This window comes from Lemur catta, chromosome 9 (genome assembly GCF_020740605.2).
Source record: "Lemur catta isolate mLemCat1 chromosome 9, mLemCat1.pri, whole genome shotgun sequence".
Classification (NCBI taxonomy): domain Eukaryota; kingdom Metazoa; phylum Chordata; class Mammalia; order Primates; family Lemuridae; genus Lemur; species Lemur catta.
In genome coordinates, this window is record NC_059136.1 from 88292701 (window position 1) to 88320689 (window position 27989).

At 38.9% G+C, this 27989-nt stretch overlaps 1 protein-coding gene across 1 annotated transcript; it reads left to right on the plus strand.

Annotated features, from left to right (window-relative positions):
• Positions 1-27524, plus strand: GGH (gamma-glutamyl hydrolase). Its single transcript, XM_045560697.1, has 9 exons — positions 1-189; positions 5577-5691; positions 11227-11277; positions 14284-14368; positions 15256-15394; positions 17298-17404; positions 17488-17578; positions 25059-25196; positions 27146-27524. The coding sequence occupies exons 1-9, from the start codon at positions 81-83 to the stop codon at positions 27265-27267; spliced, it is 957 nt and encodes a 318-aa protein (XP_045416653.1). The 5' UTR covers positions 1-80; the 3' UTR covers positions 27268-27524.
• The last annotated feature ends 465 nt before the right edge of the window (positions 27525-27989 follow it).

The following is a 27989-nucleotide window of genomic DNA, read 5'->3' on the forward strand; positions in this document are numbered from 1 at the left end:
GCTCGGCCCGGAGGCCGCCTCCGCCCGCCCGCCCGGCCGGCCGCAGTGCCTTTGAAAGGCGGCGCGAGGCGGGGAGCGCCATGGCGAGCCTGACGCGCCTTCTCTGCGTGCTGGCCCTGCTCCTCTGCGGCGCGGCGAGCTCGAGGCTGTCCAGAATCTTGGGCGACACCGCCCAGAAACCCATCATTGGTAAGAAGGCTGTGCGCGGGGGTTGGGGGGCGGGCTGGGTGTCCGCGCTGGGCGCCTCCAGCTGCCGGGCGGCTGCTGGCACGTTCCGCTTGGGAGGAGGTTTCCGTATGTGCCTTCGCTGTAGCGCGAGCCAGAGCCCGGGCTAGACCGTTTGCATCGCACTGACTTATAGCAGATGCCTCGTTGATTTCCTTAGACTCAGATGGCTCTCAAAGTTAGGAGGGAGGAGGGGGCACTGTGAAGAATCCTGCTGATTTTCTTTGTTGGACATAGCTAGGAATCTCTACCACAAATTTTAATTTTCTTTCTTTTTTTTTTTGCATATAGCTAGGGATTTTTATTAATTTTGCATTTGCAAATTTTGTACATGCATTATATTAAAATTTTACTGGTTGATGGAATATTTCAAGGTACTGTGCATTATAGTATAAAATCACGAAATTAAAGTATACCTTGGGCGTTGTCAGCTTCAGTAGTGGAGGGCAACAGTGGCAAATATCCTAATGTCAGTTCTATTTCGTGTTAAAATGAGGCGTGTAATTTTTCATTTCCAACACATTCGTGTTTTAGAAAGAGAGTAAAATCAGCTTGCATCACTGGAACAGACATTTGAGACAGGGCCAGGGAAAGCTACACAGAAGAAATCATCCTGGGGTTAAAATTTGCCAAAAGAAATTTATATGTGGACAATTAAGATTGGTTTTATTTTCTTCTGCAAAGATAAGCACTGTGTTCTGTAACGTCTATAGAAAATAGGTGAATGTTTTTACAAGTATATGGATAGTGCCCAATTTTTAAATGGGTTGCTTACTAATTGGAACTTTGGAACTTATTTCATAGCTATTTAAAATGGTGGTTAGATTCTCCAAGAAAAATTAATTCAAAATATAATTATATGTAGTGACTTGTATGTTGTGGGTCCAGAGAGGAGGAAAAAAAGAAAAGAAGAGAGAGGATTCTTTTTCCTTTCCTAGAATCAGGGTTAGCCTTGGGTCAAATAAGAAAACAGGAATGTGCTTTTGATCACTCTGATCAATTAAGACAAAATAGTTAATGGGACACCTGCTGTGTGCAAGGCATTGCTCTAGGGAAGTGCAAGGGATTCAAAGACATGGAAGCCACAGAAGTTGTTAGATGTACGAAATGACCGAGCAGGGCATGGTGGCTCATGTATGTAATCCCAGCACTTTGGGAGGTGGAGGAGGGAGGATCGCTTGAGGCCAGGAGTTTGAGACCAGCCTGAGCAACATAACGAGACCTCATCTCTACAAAAATATAGAAAAATTAGCTGAGTGTGGTGGGATGTGCCTGTAGTCCCAGCTATTGGGGAGGCAGAGGCAGGCGGATCACTTGAATCCAGGAGTTTGAGGTTGCAGTGAGCTATGATGATGCCACTGCACTCCAGCCTGGGCAGTAGAGTGAGACTCTGTCTCAAATAAATAAATAAATAAATAAATAAATAAATAGGTAGCCTTAAAATATGGGTAGAATTTTGGTCACATTTCGAGGGACAGGGAGTACAGCCTGAGCTCTTTACCCAGGGATGGGAAAAGTGAGTATGTGTGGGACAGGGAGAGGGGAGATACTGGTGGACTTACTCTGATGTACTTCTCTGTTTCTGGTACCTTGTGCTTCCATGATGCTCCATGCCCCACTTTGTGGCCCCTCACCCCTGTCTGCCTTGTACCACTCCATTTTCTATTCTCATTCTTTCCCTAGCCAAATTTCATTTTCCTTAGTGAAGACAATCTTACCTACCAGCGAGGAGAAAAAACAGTCTTACTGAACAAATTTTGGCTTTTGACATATGTTAACTGAGTACCTGATAAATGTCAATTATTGTAAGAAGTTGGGAATACAGAAGTGACTAATACAGACAACAGCTCTTCCTGTCGGGTGGCCTACAGAGACATTGGAAGTGCTCCAAATGGTGGAGTACTGAGTGATAATAGGCACAGGTACGCACTGGACAGACAGGCTTTGTTGTATGCTAGATCCCAGTACTGTGGGGGGGGAGGGGTTCAGTAGTAAAAGGAGGCCAGAAAGGTGTGTGCGACAGAGCACACAGGGTCTTACAGAGTTTAGGAGCTCCTTGAGGTGCTTAAGCAAGGTGACTCCTGCTGGTCTTTCTCTCTCTGATCTCATTTCCCATTGCTTCTCCCTTTGCTCACAGGACTCTAATCATATGGACTCCTTGCAATGTGACAGGCACACACCTGACTCATGGCCTTTGTTGCCGCGCCCGCTGCCCAAGTAGGAGCCAATACTGAATCAGCAGGTTTTACAGCAGAGAAAGAATCTTTATTCTGCATAGTGCTAGGCGGGGAGAGGGAGAAATTTCTCAAATCCGCCTCCCAGAGAACTTGGGAGACAGACAGGGTTTTTAAGGATAGTTTGGCAGGCAAGGGATTAGGCAATTAGGGCAAAATTATAGGGGTGTAGGAATCATCTCTTGTGTTGTTTCGGTCCATGGGGTCACAATTCCAGTTCAGTCTGTTTCTTGGTGGAGGCCGCTGATCTGGGCGGGTCAGTCAATCCGCTGGAATGCAGGGCCTGGAAGATACCTTAAAAACTACCTTTAGGTTTCAAAAGGGTGATGTTTTCCATGGAGAAAGTTAAGAATCTTTATGGACACGAGCTATGGGGAGAAGTTAAGAATCTTTATGACTATCAGCTGCGTGGCTGTGGAGTGGAATTAAAGAGAAGCAAACAGGAGGACAGTTACTAATTATTATCATTTTTAGCTAGGCCGTTACCATAGTTCTTGCCTTGCATCCCGTTACTGAAGGGCGATTTCACCTTTGCACAGCTGTTCCCTTGCCCTGGATCACTTTTCCCTTAGATATCTGAATATTGCTTAACTCCCTCACCCCTCTGAATTCCTAGCTCAAATCTCATGTTCTTCCTTCTTGGGGAGGACTTGCCAGGCCACCCTATTTAAGAGACTCCCCTCTTCTCAGTAAGGACTTCCCACCCCCATCACCTTCCTCTGCTTTACTTTTTCTCCTTACCACCAGCCATCACGCTATAGATTGTACCTTTTTATCTTGTTTATTGTTTGTCCTCTCTCCCCTCCCTCTTGCACACTAGAATTAATGCCCACAGGGCAGGGATTTTTGTTTGGTTCACTCATGTGTCCCCAGCACCTAGTTCATTGCCTGGTATATAGTATGATTGATTCAATATATGAGGGCTGTCCAGAAAGTATCTAGCCATGTTATATTTTATTAATAGGTTGGTACAAAAGTAATTGCGATTTTGGACTGAATTTTAAATCATTATAACCAGGCTCAAACACATCTTTATTAATCAAAATAGGAACCATTATAATCAACACATTTTTGCCAACGAGAAAATTCCTGCAGCATAAAAATCCATGCTCTGGGATTCGATGAACTCTTGGAAAGCATTTTCTGCACCCTGGTGGTTGTGGAAACATTTTCCCTGCAAAAAGTTGTTGAATTGCTTGAAGAAGTAGTAGTCAGTTGGCGAGAGGTCAGGTGAATATGGCAGATGAGGCAATATTTCTTAGCCCAATTCGTTCAACTTTTGAAGTGTTGGTTGTGCAACATGCGGTCAGGCGTTGTCGTGGAGAATTGGGCCCTTCCTGTTGACCAATGCCGGCTGCAGGTGTTGCAGTTTTGGGTGCATCTCATCCATTTGCTGAGCAGACTTCTCAGATGGAATGGTTTTGCCAGGTTTCAGAAAGCTGTAGTGGATCAGACTGGCAGCAGACCACCAAACAGTGACCATGACCTTCTTTGGTGCAAGTTTGGCTTTGGGAAGTGCTTTGGAGCTTCCTCTCAGTGCAACAACTGAGCTGGTTGTCGCTGGTTGTCATATAAAATCCACTTTTCATCGCACATCACAATCCAACGTAGAAATCGTTTGTTGTTGTTGGGTACAAGAAGAGAAGATGACACTTCAAAATGACGATTTTTTTGATTTTTGATCAGCTCATGAGGTACCCACTTATAAAGATTTTTCACCTTTCCAAGTTGCTTCAAATGCTGAATGACCGTAGAACTGCCGACATTGAATTCTTTGGCAACTTCTCATGTAGTTGTAAGAGGATCAGCTTCGATGATTGCTCTCAACTGGTCGTTGTCAACTTCCGATGGGCAGCCACTGTGCTCCTCATCTTCAAGGCTCTTGTCTCCTTTGCAAAACTTCTTGAACCACCACTGCAGTTCCTTAGCAGTTCCTGGGCCAAATGTGTTGTTGATGTTGCGAGTTGTCTCTGCTGCTTTACAACCCATTTTGAACTCGAATAAGAAAATTGCCTGAATTTGCTTTTTGTCTAACATCATTTCCGTAGTCTAAAATAAACGTAAAATATACAGCAAGTAATAAGTCATTAGCAAAAAAACATAAAGCAAGAAATGCGCATTAAAATTATGTAGATCATAACCACATTTATTTAAGAATGTATTCCAATATCAAACAGCAAATTTCAACAATGCTAAAACCACAATTACTTTTGGACCAAACTAATATTATATTAACAGTGGCTGGATGCTTTCTGGACAGCCCTGGTATATTGAATAAATGAAGGAATGGTGATATGATCAGATTTGCTTCCATGTGGAAAACTGATTGGAGCTGGGCGGTTTCTTAAGAAACGATGTACCAGCCTGAGCAAGAGTGAGACCCCGTCTCTACTAAAAATAGAAAGAAATTATATAGACAGCTAAAAATATATATAGAAAAATTAGCTGGTCATGGTGGCGCATGCCTGTAGTCCCAGCTACTCGGGAGGCTGAGGCAGGAAGATTACTTGAGCCCAGGAGTTTGAGGTTGCTGTGAGCTAGGCTGACGCCATGGCACTCACTCTAGCCTGGGCAACAGAGTGAGACTCTGTCTCAAAAAAAAAAAAGAAAGAAATGATGTAGAAAGACCTTTTAAGAACCTGTTAGTCTGGTGGGGAGAGGTGAGATACTGGTTGCTTAGATTAAGGTGGTGTTGGTGATGTTAGAGAGATGTAGATAGAGAATTTTCATGCTTTTGCTTTGTTGTCAAGGAATCAATATGTCTGTGAACTTTGTGGAAACGGAGTGGGCTCCTTGTATTAATAGGTTAAGGATTTGTACCCGTGAGATGGATTCTCCGTCTGAGGTTGTGTGATGGTTGCTGGTACTGTTGTAAACCTGCTTTGGGGGCTTATTTGGCCTTCCTGATGTGGTGAGAGAGAGAGGTTACTTGAAACTCAGAGATCAGCTTCTGTCACTCCTTTCCCAAAGTCTACAGATGGACTTGTAGGAGAAGCTTCCTGTTTAATTCTGTGAATTGGAACAATAAAATAGGACATTTTTATTGTGATGTGTTTCATTTTCTGAGCAAGAAGAAAAGGAATTTGCTTGAAACTAAAATTTCTTTTGGTTGTTTAGGAATATTAATGCAAAAATGCCGTAATAAAGTCATGAGAAACCTTGGAAGATACTATATTGCTGCATCCTATGTAAAGTATCTGGAGTCTGCAGGTGCAAGAGTTGTACCAATAAGGTATGGTTCTTTTTTTTTTCATATTTAAAACAGCTTTATTAAGGTATAATTGACAATAAAATGTACGTATTTAAAAAGCAAACTTTGATAAGACTTGACATATACACATACTCACGAAACCAGCATCACAGTCAAGATAATGCATATATTCATCTCCAAAAGTTTCTTCCTATCCTTTAACATTTATGCAATACTAATGACTCAACCGTAGACTTTACTTGGAAATCATCATTTTTTTTACTCATTTTTTTTAATGGGCCAGAATCCAGTCTAGGTTACTGTAAGGTTTTAAGAACAGAGTGGGCGGCGCCAGAGAAAGAAAGACAAGCAGAGTTAAAAGGGATAAGTAAAGAGGCTTTATTGGGGTACTCCCAGGGGGCAGGGGGGTAACGAGTCCCAAGAGAGGGGCCCGGGCGAGCCTCATGGTCCCATGAGTGGAACCAGAGAAGCCGCCCCGCCCAGAAGTCTGGGTGGGCTTATATACCTTTTTAGGGATGGGGGATGGGAGTTTCTCTGGAGGGAAGGTTTCGGCGGGAAGAGTGAGGAATTTCTTTGTTTCAGCTTTAGGGCAGGTATGGAGGAATAGGAGGGGCTTCCTCTTTTTCCATTAGGAAGGGGAGGGGTGCCCGCCACCAGCCTTACAGTTACCTCATTACATTTAGTCCTCATGTCTCGTTATTCTCCTCTGATCTCTGGCAATTCTCAGTTTTTCCTTGATTTTTGTGACTTTTACAGTTTGAAGAATACTGGACAAGTATTTTGTAGAAAGTTCATTTCTTTTTATTTCTGACTTTAATTCCAATATATGGACACATTACATGTTGTTTATCTATTCACCTGTTAATGGAATTTTGTGCCATTTTCAGTTTTTGGCTATTATATGTAGGTTCGATGTTTTCTATGCTGTGTAAAAAATATTGCTGTGTTTTCTCTCTAAAATTAATGCTTTCTTGCCTATGATTACATCATTTAAATATAATAACATTGCACCTGATTTTTGCCACAAACCTAAGGCTTAGAGTCTTTCTTTGGATTGTTTAATGTATGAAGCTATGGGTATCTGTACCATCTTTAGAGGTACTGTGTGTCATATCTATTAGCATAGAGAATGAAGTGATGGTTTCCTTCGCCCCGGAAAAGGTGATCCTCATAGGCACCATCAAGGTAACGGAATAAAAGAATCTACAATTTAACCAGCTTTATTCCATAATAAAGGAACACTTAGAGAATAAAAGCAATTTTTAAAAAGATGAATTTTAAAATACCTTCACTCTCTACTTTAAAAGTTTGTAAATGACTAATGCAGTAGTGTTGCTTCAGTGTAAATTATAGGTATTGCAGTTTTAAAGGAGGTATATTATTTGTATGATAAATTGGCCCAGTAATAAAATGATTCATATTATATTTTCATTTCGAAGGTGCCGAATTCATCTTATATTTTTATTTGGAAGGAGCTAACAAACAAAATCTTATAAGTATTTGTAGTATCTTGTCAGCTAAAATTAGTATATTTTAGAATCTCCCACCGTGCTCATCTAATTCATTTTGAGTGATTTCACACACAAAACAGAACTATTTTTTCTGTACAACCTGTTTTTGTAAATAATTACGTATTAAGAATTATAACAAAGAAATGTACTAAAATATATTATTAATAATCAAAATGAAAATATCACAGTTTAGAGAATTGTACCACAAAATAGTCTTATGTTTAAATTGATAGGAATTATCTTCTTGCTTGATCTTTTACATCTAAATTAATTGTCTCTTCCCCAAGATAACCATTTGCTTTTGACATTCCTCTTTAATGTTTTAGTAGCAGACCTAATTTTCAAATAAAAATTTATTTGGAACCCAGGTAAACCAGAGTTTTAGAGCTGAGGAAGAGGCTCTGAGAGTTTTCTGAGCAGTATTTCAAAGTTTTCATCATGGAAGCTTTTTAATACAAGGTATTCTTTTAGGACATTAGTGCTGATAATGTAGATGGGAGATAGGAGGGACAAAAGGCAGGTAGACCAGTTCAGAGGTGGTTGCGGTAGGCTGGGTGTGAAATGATAAGGGCTTGGCTTAGAGCAGTGGTGTGGGATTGATGGATAAGTGTTCTTAAAAATATTAAGACATGATGACTAATGAAAGGGCACAAGGTGGAAGACATCAGAATGATGTAAGTTTTGAAACTGGGTAAGTTTTGAAACTGGATGAGTTGTGGAATACTGGTATTTATGACAGAGAGTCTGAGAATCTGTTAGCATATAGGTTAATTTCCAGCTTGGGTTCCCAAAGTTCATTTTCAGATATATTGTTTGGAATTAGAATCGTGATACTGTAGAAACAATGTGTAATACATGAAGGCTAAATTTCCAGACTAGCCTTCAGAGGTAATGATCACAATGATGATGTTAAGTTCATTTCTGAATTTTGGATGCTGGAGGTTAACTTCTACAGTGTAGAAGAGAAGAGGAGGAGATGGGAGACCTAGGCAAAATTCTGAAAGAAGTCAAGAAGTTAGTCTTTGATCTCCTTCTGCCTTCTTTCTGCTACTTTCTCTCTCAGATGCTTGGTGCTGTCAGGCTATCATAAATTCCCACTGTGGGATTATTGGAAAACGCAGAGTGACCTCCCTCCTCGGAGGCAGTACAGAGCAGCCCACAGACTGCTTTTGGTTGAAAAATGTGTTTTGTTCACATAGCGTTTTACAACATTTTTAAATATTTACAAATCAGAAGACTTCATAAAAGTCTGAATTTCTGGCTCGTTTTGAAGACAGTTATCTGGATCGGATTTTAAGTGGGGCCAGCACTCTCCACTGGCAACAATGCCTGTGACTCCTTTTCATGCTGCTACGGCTGAGTGTCATTTGCCATTATGACTGGGCTCACACCTTTTTCCTTTTAGTTAAGGAGAGAGTGAACTATTTCTCACACCCTGTTGAGAGGGGCTTTTGTTTCAAAAAATGTCTAACAACATGCAAGTAACACTGTGTTCAAAAAATGTGCCCTGGCCTGTTTTCTCTGCCAGGGTCCTGAGGCACCAGAGTTGTGACACTGTCACTCCTCTCTCCCCCATAACAATTAGGCTCCTTAATGGTGATAAGTGGGGCCCAAAAGTTTAGTCATGGACAGCGTGGGAGCCATTTATTTGGAATTAACGAAATGACTGAAACTGCTGGCGGGAGTCTATGGAGTGCAACTGCGTGATCTACATCCATTCTGGTCCCTAATGGTGGTAGTTGCCTATCCTGGTTTAAATATCCATTGGGAGAATTCTGGATCCTGTCTGGTTGTTTCCATTTTCGTTGTTTTGATGGCACAGACTGGGGAGATAGGACTGGCAGAATACTGGGAACTTGTAGAGACTCACGTTTCACCTCCCTATTGCTTCCTGAGGCAGGGCTGCCTGCCAGTTTATTCTCCATTTACAAGCAAAGGAAGCACCTTTCCAGTATCACCCACTGCTTTGTGGCTTTCTGCTGGAAGGGGGTTTGCTTTGAACTTCTCAATGACTGACTTGGACTTGCAAAGCTCATTTGGATTTAGAGGAGAGCCTGGGGCGGGGCGGGGGGGGAGGGGTTGCTAGCAAAGCACAGCCTGTGTTCTGGGTGTCACAGGTATCTATTTAATTATGGGTGATGCGTTCTAACACTCCCAAAACTTCTGTGGGGCAGAAATGGACCATAGTTGACATCTGATCATAAGTCTGCTTCTTTTGGGGCGGATTTGTTACCGAAAACTTGGCCACTGACAAGTTCTGAACCAGAAGAATGGGAACAAGTGGTTTGGGGAGGAAGGAAAGAGAGTTTACTTTGCAAAGGAGCAAAAATGGTAGACCTCCTCTCAAAATCCCAAATTTCCTGAACATAGGCAGAAATACAGACCTTTTAGCTTCAGGCAATTACTGTGGTTAACCATTCTAATAGCCCCATTTCTGCCAAAGACAAAGCCTGTGAACTCTGCCAGCTGCCCACCTGGGGGGTTGGCGCCACCTGGGAGGTTTAACAAAAGACTTAACCTGCCTTAGGGACGCAGGCCAGGCTGCAATTCCCAAAAAGAGTGGGGGAAGTTTTAAAGAGACAGAAAATCTTCTGCCTTTTTTTTTTTTTTCCAGGCCATTTCTTCTGTTACAGTGTGAGAGGGCATGTGCCATGTTATACTCTAGAAACAGATGAAGGAGCTCAGGAAATTTCACCCCAAAATGTGACTCCATGGTAGAAAGAGTATTTTGAATTACAGGCCCCTCGAGATCAACAAAGCATTGGAGGGGGCTTTCCCTCTATCCACATAACATAAAAACACAAAAACTAAGGGGACAGACTTCCCTTTCTCTCCCTGTTATCTCAATATATTGCTGGAATGAAGATCAAGAATGCAACCAGCCTGGCCCAAATCATTTAAAACATAATACTTGTCTCAGGTTAATTTACAAGTCAATCTGTTTCCCCCATCTATTCATTCTCCCAAGTATCCATTCATCCTCCCTAGCAAATGCTTATTGCTCCTAAGCAGAATTACCTGTGCTCCTCATTTCCCCCTCCCCTCTAAAAGGCGTGTGTAAAAATATCTGGATTTCATTGGGATATTGGGTATTCACTCTGTGATTCTCTCCATGCACGTGGTAAATAAACTTTTCTCTTGTTAACCTGCCTTAATTGTGAGTTGATCTTTCAGCGAACTTTCTGGGCAAAGGGAACGTTTCCCCTCCCCCCTGCACTAGGGTCGTTCTTACAAGGATTCCAGAAATACTCGATGCCCTCTTCCCTTGTTCTTGCATTCTATTGAACTTTGGAAGAGCAAACATCTTACTGTGACTTAAATAAAGGTTGTCATCAGCTGTCACAAATTAATCCCATTGGTTTTCTCTGGAGAAAGGGGATAAAATCATCAATAACCTGGTGATTGTTTGGAGGCCTTTAGTGGGAATTTGATCAAGGGTGCTTCAGAGCAATTACCCTGATGGTTAGGTTAGTCTGCAGTAATCAATCTGCAGTCTGTCTGTTCAGACTAGATCTGAACTCTTCTGACTTTTGAATGCACAGTATTTCCCAGACCGTTGCAATTGGTTGGTGGGGGTGGATGGAGCAGAGACTTGGCATTTATTTGTTTTGTTTTTGTCTGCCAGAGCTGCCTGTAGTTAAGATACAATTTACATGATAATAAAGTTCTTTATTGAGTCTTTACATAAAACTATTCAATATCCTTACATTTCTTTTATAGTTCTTGTCTAGCAAAGAAATTACTAATATGCCCTAATCTCGTGGTTTTTAATGTTTTGCATAGTAACACATACTTCTCAATATTAAATTGCATTAGATGACAAAAACTTGCTTACTTGTCTGATTAGCAAAACAAAGATATAATTATGTGACTTTCATGTAGTTTGAAAAAATGCCTCTAGGAAAGTAGAGGTAATATTATCTAGTATTTAAGAATTATTTTTCATCTGGCTTTTTAAAAGTAATAATGTGACTTCATTTAGAGGTTTACTTTTTTCCTTGAGTTTAAGAAATGGATGTTTTATAACTGTTTTTGTTGTTTTCAGGCTTGATCTTACAAATAACGAATATGAAACACTTTTCAAATCTATTAATGGGTAAGTTGGCAGCCTTGATTTAATACAGTGTATCAGTGTACATATATATATATATATATATGTCTGCTTTTGCAAAAAATGAAATGTAAATATTATACATGTTTCTGTGTAACTGTCTTAGAGTGGTATAACAGTTTTCTGAGTTCTTTTATAGGAAATATTTTGTTGGGAGATGCAAAAGTCTTAGAAAGAAGAAGAAGCTGATTAGGAAATATGTAATTGTTATACGGTAGACACATATAATTTTTTTAATGTGTGATATGATCTTTGTTCTTGTAATGTTTGTCTTAAATGTTTTGAAGCCACTTTGAATGGCTTGTGCAGCCTTGTCAGTCCCAAGTCTGAGGGTATTGATGATTATCTTTCAGAGGTAATTTGAATATAACTTGTAAAAAAATTTTTTGTCCTGTGTCTTTACTACAAAAGATACAGTCGATTAGCTCACAGAAAAAGACTTAATCATATGAAAAGATATTAAACATTACTCTTAATTTAAGGAAGGAAAGCTAATTACAGCAATTAAAAACTATTTTAACTATGAAGTTGGCAAAGACCAGAAAGTGTGCTAATACTCTATGCCTAGGATGTGAGGAAACAGATATCCTCATACTTTATTAGTGGAAATGTAAATTATATAGTCTTTTGGGGGGCAGTTTTGCAATATTTATTGAAATTAGAAATGCATATACCCTTTGACCTGGGAGTAAGAATTTTATTTTGTAATAATATTCTCCCACTTGGGGAAAGACTTAGGTCCAAGCACATGCATTATAGTATTGTCTGGCAGACTCCCAATTTAGAAGTTGCCAAATAGTCCATAAGTTGGGAATTGGTTAAGTAAAAGAGACTATATATACATTTAATAGAATACTAAAACATGACTAAAAAAATGACTAAAAAATGAGGATACCTATAGATGCTGCTTTGGATCACCATTGTCATGTGAACAGTGTGATAACTGTTATGTGAAAAAGTCAAGGCAGTAGTGGTGTGTATAGTATACTCCGCATTTGCTTGTGTTTTTAAGGTAGCCGTGAGGATATAGGCGTAGCATATTTATACCAAATCAACACAACACATTTTAATGGTAGTTGTTTCTAATTTGGAGTGGGATGGGAGGGAGTCTTTTTTTTTTTTACTGTAAAACTTTTTTTAAAAAAGCTTTGTTATTATTGACATTTTTACTTTTAAAAACTATGTTCATTTATTGATTTTTTTTAAAGCTATGTTCAAAAAAATGGTTTGCCTTCAGTTCAGTTTGGTTTAGTAAATATTTACCGTAAAATCAGTTCAATTTAGTAAAACATTTACAATGCCTGGTGTGTGCTATGTGCAAGGTACTTTGGAACAGACTAAAATAAATAAGTTCAGGCTAGAATATAATGGTAGAGCCTCAAAAATAGACTTTTTGAATCACTTCATCCATTTCCAACCTCTCCCCAACTGCATTCCTATTTGGAAAGGAATCTGAAGTAGTAGCAGTGCAGGCAGGAATAGATGCTTTGGGGAGCTAGCTTGTCCAGGTACTCATTGTGTCTCCATGGAAACCAGCGATGGTTCTTACATTGACAAGGGAGTCCATTTTGTATCCTCCTCCCGTTTCCTGCGTTGCCACCAGTTCTCTCTCCGTAGGCCCACCCTTTTCTTCCTAGCATTGGCACAGAAAGCCCGGCTCCTAAGTGGGGTCAGCCAGTACGGCCTTATTTACTTACTGTTTCTGAGTGTCACCAGAAAATGAGTGTTACTCTGAGGGCAACTTCAAAATCACCTAAATTGAGGCTCTGTTTGTTATTCAGTGGACCCATACTGTTTTGTAGGGGAATACAGAGTTGAAAAGACAGCCTTGCTAAAAGAGTTTGGCATCTAGGAAGGACAGTCAAATTTTACTGTATGAAAGGACTTTGGGGTTAGACATGTTAAATTTGGACAGAGGCACCTTTTTAAATACTAAGTTAATGAAAAGAGAGAACTGCTAATGAGTCTTCACAAAGCCACTTTCAGTTGTAGGGTTTTCTGCATGGGTTTGTGGCAGATGTTCCATCACACAGATATTTATATGTTTCCTACTAGACTGTGCTCTTCTTAACAGCAAAAACCACTCAGTGTCTTTGTCTTTCTAGACAAGTACCGAGCCTGGCTCATGGAAGAAGCAGAATACGTTTCTTGAATGAACAATAGTCTCAAAAGTGATATTTCACATATTTCAAATTCATATTTAAATATTTTCAAAACTTTAATGTTTAATCCAACTTTTGTAACCTCCTTTGAATGTCCTTATTGTTTCAAGACCTGTTATAATGTTTTAAGGTTGAAAGTTAATTTAAAAAGTTGGTATATGAAAATATAGTAATTTTTTTTTTCTATATTTCCCTATTATGAGTGTGCAAAATAAATTCAGATGTTTGTGACTGCCCCTTTTTTTTCATGGACTTTTTCTGGAATTGTAATCTTTTTCTTTTAAAAAAATTTCTAATACTGTACTTATTTCTGAAGAGATCTCAGGGTGATAATCAATAATTAAATACTTACAGATATTTAGTTCTAGCCTAAATATATTTTTATGACCAGTTTGTTTTTTATAGTTAAAAAAATTATTTGTGAGCTAAAACTTATTCACAATTATGGACCTGGAATTAAGTTGGCATCACTGGTCACCTTAATTTAAACCTAGCTATACGTGGAGTTTTGTCTTTATTTGATTTCTAGCTCTTTGTGCTCTTGTCCTTCTCTTACTTATTTACCTTTAATTTATTTACACCTTATTTCATTAAATAACTTTGTTTATTGAAGAAGTTTTAGAAGAACATGCACTAAGGGGTTGTTATCTGCAGTAGTTTCTGAAAGGCTGAGATTGTAAATATATATATTTTTTGGCCTTAGTTTTCTAATTTTCTTTAATGATGTTACTGCTTATGTAATAAGGAGAAAATTGTTTTAAAATAAAAAGATTGTTTATTTTCTGTGTTTGTGTGGAGGGGGCAAAATGCACCTTATTTGATGTTTCAGAGTCCTTTTCCCTGGAGGAAGTGTTGACCTCAAGCGCTCAGATTATGCCAGAGTGGCCAAAATATTTTACAGATTGGCCATACAGGTAAATATCAGTTATTGCTTGTTATTCCAGATTGGGTTTTATAAATTTCTGTGAGGATAATTCCTTTTTTAAGCATGTGGTCATGCTTCCTTCACAATGACCCCTTCAACCTCATCACCCCTTTAGCCTTTGATGCCTTTGTTCTTGAACAGCCGGTGGCTGCTCCCACCCATTTTCTGTGGGCTTCTAGAGGCCTTTCAGAACCCTGCTGACTGGTCCTCTCTGTTGGTGCTTGTTAATGTGAACCATGTCCTCTTGTGGCTTAGTGATTTTTGTATCTCTCTTTGACCTCTTTTTATGATATACTTGGCATTGTTCCTATGCTATTACTTCTCATCTCCTCTTGAAATCTGCTCTCCTCCCCAATTCATTCAATCCCATTTGCCCTTTCTTCACCATCACTGTAGATTCCATGTTCATTTGCCAAGCAGAACCCCTGACTTCTCCTTTGTAATGTTCACATTGGGCCTGCCTTTGCACCACAGCTCAGAACCTTACTTACTATTTCTCCCCTCAACTTTTAACAGCAATTTTTAAATTAATCTGGCTGGCTCTAGTATCTTGCCAACACTCCCTTAAATATCTCCCTAAATAACTGTTTTTAGCATTTGAGATACCTTTTAAAAACTTTTAATAGGTAGGCTAAATAACCTGTAGCCTTTTATAGTCTTTGGATCAAGGTATGTTTACAGCTTATCTTTTACAGCATGTGTGGGAGCTTGGTCTGAAGAGAGATTAAGTGATAGCCTATTTATGGATCCTGGAGAATTCTTCAGAAATCCATGTATAACTCAGGGTGCCTGCCTGCTAATGATAAACAGTATGTATAATTTTTGTTTTGAAAAGTTTAAATAAGCTTAGTTTTTTCTTTTTCTCACTCTGCAAAGAGTTTTGATAATGGAGACTATTTTCCTGTGTGGGGCACATGCCTTGGCTTTGAAGAGCTTTCATTACTGGTTGCTGAAGAGTGCTTATTAACCCTCACGTATACTGTTGGGATCAAAATGCCACTTAACTTCACTGGAGGTAAGAATATTCTTTTCAGTCCTTTTAAAGGTATTTACTGGATTTATAGGATTAATAAGTGGCAAATATCAAAAAATGCTTGTAACAGTAAGTTTTAGATTATTTACACAGGCTGAAGATGTGAATGACCACCCTTGTTATGAAGATGACATAAGGCATTTTGAATTTTGGTAACTCATTGCTTCTGGTGATAGCAGGACCATGTGTGATTAAGAATTCTGAAACCGGAACTGGTTTTAAGTCCTAGCTTTCTCACTTTGGCCATGGGGAATCATTTAACCTCTCTCAGCTTCAATTTCCTTGTCTGCAAGAGGGTATATCTCTTAGAGTTTCTTGTGAGAATCGAATAAGATGATGTTTTCCAGGCACTGTGCTCAGCACTTTTAACACAACTCTTATAAATGTTAGCTATGATTATTATTATCATTATGATGTCAACATTTTCCCCTTGACTGTGTACTCTGTTTTAACTCCAAGTGAGTGCCCTGCAATTTAATTCTGACACTAACCGCCTAGAGTTAAATGGCATGGTCCCCAGCAAGACTGCCTTATTTCACATGCCAGCCACAGGTCACATCCCCAAACCATTCACACTTATTACCTACTGCTACAAAGAACTCATAGAACGCAAGAAAATACTGTATTTGGTCACCAACCAGGAACTCCAGTGTGTCCAGGGTTTTTATTAGAGTTCTGTTACAACAGCATGACTGATCGAATCACTGGCTAAGTGACTGAACTCAATCTTCAGCTCCTCTTCCCTCCTTGGAGGTTGGGCTGACTCAAAATCCCAACCTTCTAATCACGCAGTTACCATTTCTGATGATCAGTGCCCATCCTGAAATAATCCAGGGGCCCACCTTGAGTTGCCTCATTAGCATAACAAAGACACTATTATTCCTCAGGAAATTCCAAGAGTTTTAGAAGCTCCTGGTCAGGAACCCAGGACAAAAACCAGACAGATTCTTTATTATACTACTCTGTATAAGTAGATAATGATTTTTGTAGGTTACTAATCTTTGAAGCTTCAGAATTGAATGCTACGAACTAATCCTCTTCTCATGAGGATTTTTGAAGGAAAGCAGCCATACATAGAACTTATAGAATGCTTTATACTTTTGAAAGCTCTTTATTCCATTGTCTCACTTAAGCATTGCAGGAACCCTGTGGGAAGTGTATGTATTAGGTCAGACTACTTTGGTCATGTGTTGCAAAACCCAGTTTGTACAAAAAAGGAATGTTGGGGTTCTTGTGGAAGCTGTTAGCAAGAATGAGGAGCCTGGTTTGGAACAGCTAACATCAAAGCCTTGAACACATCACGATTTTTTGTTTTCTGTTTGTTGGTGTTTGAATCTGCATCTGACTACAGACCCTTCAGTATTGACCACTAAGATACATTGCTTTTTTGATTTGTTTACTAAGTAGAAATGTTTTGGCTTGGTTAATGTTCCATTGTAAATGATTACCATTTTTAACCTTTTAAGTCCCAAATATCTTTGAAAATACATTGAAAGTTCTGGATTCTTTCCTGGGGAAACAATATATACACATGTGGAAATTTTAAACCTGTTTTTTCAGAGCTGTCTAGGGAACTCTAGTTCCCTAGCAAATTCTCTGCATATTCTATGGGTAGCCTTGCTAATTCTCATACCAGAAGAATTTTACTTAATCATGTTAAAATTCTAGAAGAAAAGTGCTTAAGTCTGGAGCATAGTTGAATTTATGTTAAACACATTTTGTGCTAGATTGCAATACTTCTGTGAAAATGATGTGTTTTGCTTATCATTTGGTAACCTTGATTATGTCTCAATAAAGGCCTCTGTTTGGCTGCAGATAAAGTGACCTCAGTGGATTTTATTTTTTGTGTGTTTAAGTTATTTCTCTTGTGCTTAAATTATCTCAGGTTCATTGCAAAGCAGAATGTTCCAGAATTTTCCTGCTGACTTGTTGTTGTCATTAGCAGCAGAACCTCTGACTGCAAATTTCCACAAGTGGAGCCTCTCCATGAAGGTATCAGGTTAATTATGCAATGAAATTAATAGCATTTAGAATCACTATAGAAGGAATCATTTTGTTTTATTTTTATACTCTAGAATTTTACGATGAATGAAAATTTAAAGAAGTTTTTCAAGGTATTAACTACAAATACAGATGGCAAGATTGAGTTTATCTCAACAATGGAAGGTATATATCACTATAGCATGTATACTTTATTTCACTTATTAATTTTATATTTATTAATTTTGGTTTATATGGCTTTTTTGTTATGAATAAAATCATGTTATTTGGGGGCCTGAAGATGGAATTTAGGGCATTCTGGGAGATGGGAGACATGTTTTGTCCACGTTCCACATCAATTGCAATTTACCTGGGTATTTTCTAGAATGGAGTGAAGAAGAAAAATGAAGAGTAAGGAGGGAGGGGATAAAGAAATAAATGAAGAAAGTGACTTCTATATTTTGCAATATTGCTTATTAAGTTCCTTGACAGTCTCTTCCTCAGACAAGAACACAAAATGTGGTTGATATAGAAAAGCATCTTAAATACATTGATGAAGTGGCAAGGAAATAAAGATACTTGGGTGCAAAACTTCAAGATTTGAGTAGGGTATTTAAACCAGCATTATTATTAAATTAGGAGAATTTGAAACAAAGCTCAGGACCCTCTACATGGACAGTATTTCATGGAGCAGGACCTGAAAGGCTATACCTGCAATATAAGGGCGAACTCAGAATATGCCTGGAATCCTGCCTGCAGAACTGCAGGGAGAATTATGCATCTTGAATCTTGGCACTAAGGGAGTAGGGCAGCGCAGTGAATAAGCTTTGAGTATTCTTAAGGACAAACTGGTTTTCCTAGTGTGGCCTGCAATATACTAAGAGGGAAGCTGGAAAATCTCAGGTCAAGAATTTTGTTCAAAATTGTCTTAGACTAGTAATACGCACACATGCATGGCTGAAGCAAATATAAATAATTCTCTTGGGAGAATCAGGTGTTCATCTCAGGCTTCAAGGAATTTCCATATATAAGGTTTGAAGGAAAATGAGCAATTCACAGCCAAAAGATCACCAATGTACAAGGAAGCAAAGTACCATGAATGAGAACTTGCAGACACAATAGATGCAGAAGCAGACCTGATTGAAATTATGAGATACAGTATAACATAACTTTTAAAGAAACGAGGGCCACTTGAAAATGTAAGTGTGAAATAATCAGATTTAAAAGGAACCAAATTCCGCTATTAGAAATGAAAATGTAATTGAAATAAAAATCTCAGTTGCGTTAATCAGAAGGTTAGACACAGTCAAAGAACTAGAGTAGAAGATTAATGAACTAGAGTAGAAGATAGATCTGAAGGAAACATTGAGAATCCATTATAGACAGAAATATAAAATGTGTTGAAAGATTGGAACCTGGTAGATAGAGTGAGAAGTTCTAACATACCTAACCAGAACTCTGGAAGGAAAAGGAGACAGTGGGATAGAGACAGACTCTATTTCCATATAAAAAAATAAATTTCAGGTGGATGAAAGACCTAAGTGGAAAGGAAAAGTATAACAAGGTTTTAGAGGAATTAAAGGAGAATGTCATCTCATGTAAGGTAAGGAGTTTTGCAGACAAAAGTGAAACACAAATCATAAAGGAAAAGATTGATAAATTCAGCCAAATTATGAAGTTATATTCTTCAAAAATAGCACAGAGGAGGGAAAAGAGATATTTGTAATATATATAACTGACAAAGGATATGCATCTAGCTTATATAAAGTAAAACCATGAATTGAGAAGAAAAGACAGCCTATTAAAAATGGATAAGCTGGGCACAGTGGTGCACACCTCTAGTCTCAGCTACTTGGGAGGCTGAGCTGTGAGATCTTTGAGCCCAGGAGTTTGAGATGAACTTGGGCAACATAGTGAGACCCTGTCTCTGAAAAATAAAATAAAATGAAATAAAAAATATATAAAATAGATAAGAGATTTGAATAGGTACCTTATAAAAGAAACTTGATTGTCATATACACATATTGTTCAGATAAGTTGCTCAGTGTAATTACTGATTAGGGGAATGCAAATGGAAACCAAAGTGGAAAACCATTTTACACCCAGCAGACTAACAAAATTAAGAAGTCTTCTGGTGATAAGTGCCACCCAGTATGTGACACAGCTGGTGCTCTCATGCACTTGTGACTGGAATATAAATGCTACAACTACGTTAGAAAACATCTTGGCATTTCTTAATAAAATCAAGTATTTTCCAGTTCTATTACCCAGCAGTTCTGTTACTCGATTAAAAAATACCTTAGTGAAACTTTTCATGTACATAGAAATGTACATGACATTGTTCATACTAGCAAAAAATTGGAAACAACCCAAACATCAGACAGTGCAACAGATAAATAATACTTACTACACAGCTGTTAAAATCAATGAGCACACACATCTGCATGCATCACTGAGTGAATCATGAAAGCAATTTTGAATTAGAGTGGCAAGTCACAAGATAATATACACTGTATGTTTTCATTTATATGATGTTTAAACCTTGGCAAAAAATAATATATTGTTTGGTGGTAATTCTGAGGAAAATGTAGGGCAATGAATAATTATGACAGTCATTCTTACCAGGCCGAGGGGAGGGGAATATGGTTTGGGAGGGACACTTACAGGGCTTTGGGAATGTTAGTCTTGTTTTAGTTCTTAGTCTGGGTGATGGGAAATTGGGTACTCGTTTTGTTTCTTAAGCTGTGTGTGTATGTTTTGTGCATTTTTTCAAATAAGTTATATTTTACAATTCTAGAAACTGAAAAAGTAGATGGAGAAAGAAATGTTGCCAAGTGAATAATAGTAGTGAGAAGAAGTTGGGGAAAATAGAACGCACAGTTTGGTCCTCATGTGACTTGGCAGCCAGGTCACTGGGCTTTTAGCCCCAATTAACTCCTCATGGTCCCTGAGTCCTGGTGAGAAGGATTAAATGAGAAAATTCTAGTAGGTGGTGACAACTTGTGGAGTTACCATGGTAGCTGTTTTATCTTTCAATAAAGGTAATGTAGTTTAGGACATTAACATTTTTTCAGACTGGAATGTCACCTATAATCTGTAACAAATGTTAGTAAACTCTAATATGGGTCAGTATACTATACTCCAATAGTTTCCAGGGATGTAGAATAACCTGAAAGTTTAGGATGACTGGTGGACATGGTGTGAATTGAACTTTGTTGACATATGTGGATATTTTCTTTTCTCCATTGAATATGTGCTTGTCTTTGATGTATGGGTGTATTTTTCTGAGTAGATGCCTTCCAGTCTTTGGGTATATCCTTCTTAGAGTATTTCTGACTCACCAGTGTAAGCAGCAAACTCCAGAAAGAGTAGAAAGTGTCCCACCAGTACTGATTAGTATAGGTGGTCACACACCCTTAACTAGGCAAGCTGTACAGGTCTTGCAGTGCAGTGCAATACAAGGTGATGGATTGGCCAGAAGCCTTGAGAGGAGATGTCATTTTATAGACGTTGTCTCCTGCTCTCCCAGGAGGTAAAGACTGGATGACTGTAAACTTCGATTGGGACCTCTTGTGGAACAAGGCTTGATGGAATGGGGCAGATGGGGGTGCCAGGAGAAGTCGGAAGTTAGAAATGGAGCCCAGAGAGGGAGCAGGCTCCATCTGATGTGTGTGTCAAATGGCCTCCTTGCCCTGTCTTTGAATTGGTGAGGCTGGTTAGTGCCACCTGAGAGGCAAGGGCACTGAGTGGAATAAACTAGAATAAAGTAAAAGTAGTACATGTTATTCAAAGGTTGGTCATATCATGGGCTTGCTTCTGGGGAGGCCAGACCTTAAGGATTTAGAAACGATATCCAGAGAATTCTGGATATCCAGGGAATTCTGGGGCAAGTTATTCAACCCAATCTGAAGTGAGCTTCTCATCTGAGCTTTTCATCTTTTCCCCAACCCTCTTTCCCCACCTGTGTTTCTTATTTCAGTGGGTAGCATCACATTCGTCAAATCATCCAAAATCAGAAACCTGGGAGTTGTCCATGACCTGCCTCTACTCTCCACATCTAAGAAATTCATGCCAATTTCTACCTCCCAAATCCTTCTTGAATGTTTCCTCGTCCCTATCCAGCCCACCCCTGTCCTACATCAGCATTAACTACCTGCCACCTGGATTGCTGCAGGAGTCCCCTCACCTTTCCACAAGTCTGTCTTCCAGCCAGCACTGGTAATCCCCCTGGAGTGCCAGTCTGGTCATGTTGGTTGAACAGAACTCCTCAGTGGCTCTTTAGCATTGGAGAATGAAGTCTAGATTTCCCAGATCATCTCCTCACCCTCTCCCTGTCTTCACCTCTAGCCTTCCACCCTGAGTGACCTGTTAAGCGCACAGCCCTCCACAGAGCTGTATTTCACACCTCTGTGCTTCTTCTCACGTCCTTTCCTCTTCTCTGAAAAGCTGTCCTTCCCCTCCAGTCCCTTCTCCTGATGAATTCTTAGCTGTCTTGAAAGACTCAGCTCAGTTGCCATCTCCCGGAGGCCTTCACCACCACTGTTCCTCCTATCCAGGTCTTCAGTGCCCTTTGTGCTATGTGGGAATGTTTCTTATTGCCGTTATTTGTTCACGTTCTGTCTTTCCCTCTAGACTAAGAGCTCGTTGAGACCTAGAACTGTGTTTTATTCTCCCATGTGTTCCCAGGGCTTTGTGTAAAGCTCATAAATGTTGAATGAATGCCTAATTATTTAAGTGATAGAGTATTGGGTTTGAAGTTAGGGAATCAAGTTTCTTGTTGGTTCTACTCATGGCTATATCATATCAGGCTCATTTGTAAATTTCATCACCTAAAAATTTTCTCACACCTCCAAGATAGGAACACTGGAGATACCCTATATTTGCATATTTTCTTTCTACTCTTGATACTTTTGTTCTAAATTAGTAGGCAGGGCATGATTCCTACAGTTTTCAGGAACCTGCGTTGGTCTTTTAGTAATGCAGTTTACAAAAGAAGAGTAAATCTTACTTGTTTCTGAATCTCAGTGTATCTATATGAGGGAATTTCAAAAAGTTCATGGAAAATGGAATTAAAAGATTAAAAAAATAAACTTTATTTCTCAGCGTAATCTCTGTCAAGGTCAAGGCACTTTTATAAGCAATGACACCAGCCATTTAGTCCATCCCCGAAGAACTGAGGGTCCTGGGAATTTACCTTGTCGGTGCAGTCATTTTTAACATTGAAGAAAAATGGGTGTCCTTTAAAGATTTTTTTAAGATTAGGAAACAAAAAGACATCAGAGGAGCCAAATCAGGACTGTGACGTGTATGCCTAATGATTTCACATTGAACTCTTTTAAAATTGCTCTTGTTTGGTGAGAGGAACGAGCAGGAGCATTGTTGGGGTGGAGAAGGACTCTCTGGTGACACTTTCCTGGGCATTGTTCTGCTAAAGCTTGGCTAACTTTCTCAAAACACTCTCACAGTAAGCAGATGTTATTGGTCCTCACAAAGTCAACAAGCAGAATGTTTTGAGCATCCCTAAACAGCCATGACCTTTACTGTTGACCGGCCTGCTTTTTCTCTGACTAGACCACTGCCACCTCTTGGTAGCCACTGCTTTGATTGTGCTCTGCCTTCAGGATCGTACTGGTAAAGCCACATTTCATCTCTTGTTACACTTCTTTGAAGAAATGCTTCAGGGTCTTGATCCCGTTTGTTTAAAAGTCCCATTGAAAGCTCTGCTCTTGTCTGTAGTCCATCTGGGCACAATGGTTTTGGTGTCTATCAAGTGGAAAGTTTGCTGAACTTTAATTTTGCAGTCAGAATTGTGTAAGCTGAACCAATTGAGACATCTATGATATTGGCACATGGACAAAATGAATTTTTTTTCCTCAAAAATTGATGTGAATTCTCTGCTGCTGTGAGGTTCATCTTCAACATCATTTCATTTATTCTTAAAATCAATTACCATTTATAAACTGCTGACTTCTCTGGGACATTGTCCCCATCAACTTCTTGAAAAGAATTGATTTCACTATTCTTCCACCCAAGCTCCACCATAAATTTGCTTGTTTTCTTGCTTTGCTTTTAGCAGAATTCATGTTGCTCTGTTAGGGGCTCTTTTCAGACTAATGTCGTAATCTTCTTACTACCTCAAACTAGATCCTGTTCAGACATGTTATAACAAGTTAGTATAAGTTTATTTTGGTATGAAACATTTTGAAATCCATGAAGTTTTTTCACAATACTCATTTTCTATGAACTTTTTGAGAACCCCTTATATTTATGTGTATGTATCTGTTCCTTTCTCTCTCTCTAATCTATCAGATAAATCTTCATTATGATGTGTCACTTAAGGCATTTTTTTGATTCTCAAAAATGCTTTTCATATCTTGAAGAAATATACTAGAAGATCTGCCTTGCAGTTAACTGTGTGGTGGCAGTGAATTTCCTAGTCACCCAGCCTGTGGGTCTCTTGCTGGTGGCTTCACGTGTAGTCCTAGAGCTGAGAGAAAGGGCAAGGTCACACGGGGGCTGGGGGAGAGGCAGTGGGGAGGATCAAGCAGAGCCCCTAGAGCTGCTTGTGGTAGGTTTTTCCTCCTGGGAACCCCTACAAGGCTGGGATAAAATGTTCCTTTTCCCATGGCCTGCTCTCCAGTGGAAGAGCCTAGTGGGATGAGTGGACAGTGCTCTTTCCCCTAGATACCACTTCTTTCAGCTAAGTCTCTTCACTTCTCCAGGTACTTTCTGGTAGTAGTCATGGTTATAATTCCAAAGCACAAAATAATGGGAGGTTTTTTTTTATTAAAATGAGGAAAGGCACATGTGAAGAAGAATGAATATGTACATTTTCAGGAGCTAAATATTATACATATTCATGTTTTTAAGAAATTGTGGAAGTTTTCAAGCTTATATAAAAACAAAACAGTAACACAATGAACCCGGGGTACCTATGTATCAGCTTTAACAATTGTCAACATATATATGGCCCTTCTTGTTTTATATCTGGTTTCTCCCCACACTGGATTATTTTTTGAGGCAAATCCCAGGGATCATACCATTTTATCATTAAGAATTCTAAAAACAATTAAATTATGTTACCAAGAATCTTTAACACCAAGTTTTAAAGTTTTAAGAACATTTTAAAAATTGATACCATTCCTTAGGGACAGTGTCTATTAAAAAAAATTGACAGTATGAAGTCATCAGTCATTCCTTAGACTGAGAGAGACACACAGTTTAGGCTGGGACAAATTGGCTTATGTAAAGGGACACCAGCATTGCTGCCATAGTTCATTGTCAGATGAATAGTAAGTCATCATCATGGGAGGGCATGAAGGAATAGCATGAAAGGGAGAAGAAAGAGACCCATCATGGAAAAAAACCTGTGTCACTGATGTGCACTTGACTGTTGAACTGGGATAGATTCCTCCGCTCAACTATTTTACTTTACTAGGGTTGTCTAGAAAAGCAAATCATATTACAAATTGTAAAAGCTTGCATATCATTGAAATACATTATTGGGAATTTTCACATTGGCTATGAGTAGAAGTTATTTTGTGCCTGAGAGAATATGTATGATTTTACTTTGATATAGTGACTTATAATGTTTACATAAGATATAAAACAATTTCATCATCTTAAACCATTTTGAATACTTAACTAGTTTATGTTCTTCATACAGGATATAAGTATCCAGTATATGCTGTCCAGTGGCATCCAGAGAAAGCACCTTATGAGTGGAAGAAATTACAAGGCATTTCCCATGCACCTAATGCTGTGAAAACTGCATTTTACTTAGCACAGTTCTTTGTTAATGAAGGTAATGTGGGGTACATAATTTTGTCACTCCTGTGTAGTTTTGTAAGAGATTGCCCTCATCTGAACTTTTGTCTGCTCTTTTGCTCTATAAATGTTCTGTAAGTTCTGTAGGTTCAACTTTAAAAAAAAAAAAAAATTAAGTAATGTGAAAGCCCTGAAATGGAGATATTTGATATTCAGGGAAAGCCAGGACAATTATTTCAATAACAGTATCATACACGATAGAGTGGGCAGCATTCTTGAACAGCAGCATAAAGAATGTTGAGTTCTTTTTTTTTCTTTCTTTCTTGGATACTTTTAATTTAGATTCTCTTCCATCACTCTTCTTTTTTAGGAATAATATTTTAATCATAAAATTCTCTGAGAACTGGATGTTATTTTTCCAAGACAATGATATGATACCCACTAGCCTGTGATTTTAAGGATGCTCATCTGTAGTTAATAAACTTTGCCTGCTTTTTGGTTATAAAAACACAGGTATTTTCAGGCTGTTATATTTATGGGTGAAATTGATAATTGTAGTTGCTTATTTTTTAGTTGAATGATATGGGTACAGTAAGTTCTCACTTAATATGGTTGATAGGTTCTTAGAAACTATGACTTTAAACTTAAACAACATATAATGAACCCAGTGATGTTGAAGGAAACGATGTTATTCAAGGACCTGCTATCATTTTGCTTTTAAAATTGCAGTTTCCAAGAACCTGTTGATGACATCAAGTGAGGACTTTGGTTAGACGTGGCCATTTGACAACTTCAGTGAGCCTCGATTTCATCCCATCTCCTGGCTTGCCCTAAGTTTTTTTTTTTTTGTTTTTCGTTTTGAGACAAAGTCTCACTCTGTTGCCCAGGCTAGGTGCTGTGGCGTCAGCCTAGCTCACAGCAACCTCAAACTCCTGGGCTTAAACAATCCTACTGCCTCAGCCTCCCGAGTAGCTGGGACTACAGACATGCGCCACCATGCCCGGCTAATTTTTTGTATATCTATTTTTAGTTGGCCAGATAATTTCTTTCTATTTTTAGTAGAGACGGAGTCTCACTCTTGCTCAGGCTGGTCGCGAACTCCTGACCTCTAGCAATCCACCCGCCTCGGCCTCCCAGAGGGCTAGGATTACAGGCATGAGCCACCGTACCCAGCCTACCCTAAGTTTTTATCAACCTGGCTGCTCTAGTTGGGAAGTACTTCCTACTGAATTCACTCCAGTTTAGAATTATGTACAGTTGAGTAGATGGTTTCATGACAACAACTCCACATTAAAAAAATAAATTTTCCCACATGCAGCATTGGTCCAACAGTAGTGGGCATAGCCAAGTTAGCTGCAATGTTAATCACATGGCAGTGCATTTAGTCTTCATCTTCCAATGTCCTCCTTTCTAAAAATGCCATAAGAGCCTGTTTATTTTGCCTTTAGGAAGAAGTCTGAGCTCTCAGCCCCTCACAGGCCAGTTTTGGCCATGCCAAACTTCTCACCATGCTCTTGTTTTTCATCATCCTGCCTTATTTGTGACAATGCTTTTCCATATGCCTTAGCTTCACCAGTTTCTCAATCCTTCTACTCTTGTCACATCTCAGTAAAGATACACTATAAAAACACTGTCATATGATTCTGTGTGGTTACTAGGCTAACTTCTTGAGTGCTAGGACCTTTTCCTGTTTGTATTTCCATCCCCAGGCTCTGTATCTAGTGCTGTGCACACATAGCCACTTGGTGTTTGCGTGACTTGGGGAGTGAGCACCACCTTGGATGTGGGACAGGGCAAATACAACATAGCTGCTGCGTCAGTAAATCAGATGCTGTCTTATTTGGGGGAAATTTGTAAAGCATTTCTCCTCGTGTTGGTGTTTTCCCACATGATCCTGATTGCAGGAAGAAGAAATATTATAAAGTAGTCTTTGGAAAATTTTGTCATCCAATCTTTTTAAAAATTAACATTTTCTTTTTCTTGTAGCTCGGAAAAACAATCATCATTTTGCATCTGAATCTGAAGAGCAGAAAGCACTGATTTATCAGTTCTATCCAGTTTTTACTGGTAATATTTCTTCATTTCAGCAATGTTATATATTTGATTGAAAGTCTTGGATTTGTTAAGGAGCCACTTGGAATAATTTCATGATGAAACTGTTACAATAACTTGCTACCCATGGCAATATTAGAAAGCCACAAGGGATTCTTTTTCTATGATGTGACTAGCTTTGATTCTTCATTCAGTTTGTGACTTTTTGTATCACATTTGATAATGAAACAGTGAGATAGGCAAATAACATACTGTTTTTCATGGAAAAACCTTGTACCTGAACATTAGAAAAATAAATTTATTGAAAGTACAAGTATTTTTTCTAACTTACTGATTTTGGAAATAAATATTACCCTCTCCCCACCAACCCCATCCTTCTCACTGAAGACTTTTTAAATTCTACCTCTAGTTTACTGTGCTGTCTCCCTCCTGTGGGTCTCAGGAGTATTTTGTGTGTGTGTGTGTGTGTGTGTGTGTGTGTATCTCCTTTTCTGCTCTGTTTTAGCTCCACTGTTAAAGTGCACACATCCTGAACACAGAGTCTGTGTCTTGAATTTTTTGTCTTTCATGACGTCTAGCAAAGCAGACCTCAATAAATAATTGTAACTACTTATAAATGAACTTTTTTTCCTGTGGAAAATAAAAAAAGCTGTCATACATTTATTTTGGTACATTTTCATATATTTTTAAATCTGTGCTGCCCTCCTCTACTCTTCACCATCTCATATAAACCATCAAAGGGATGAAATTTAGGAACTCCTTGAGGACAACCAAGTTG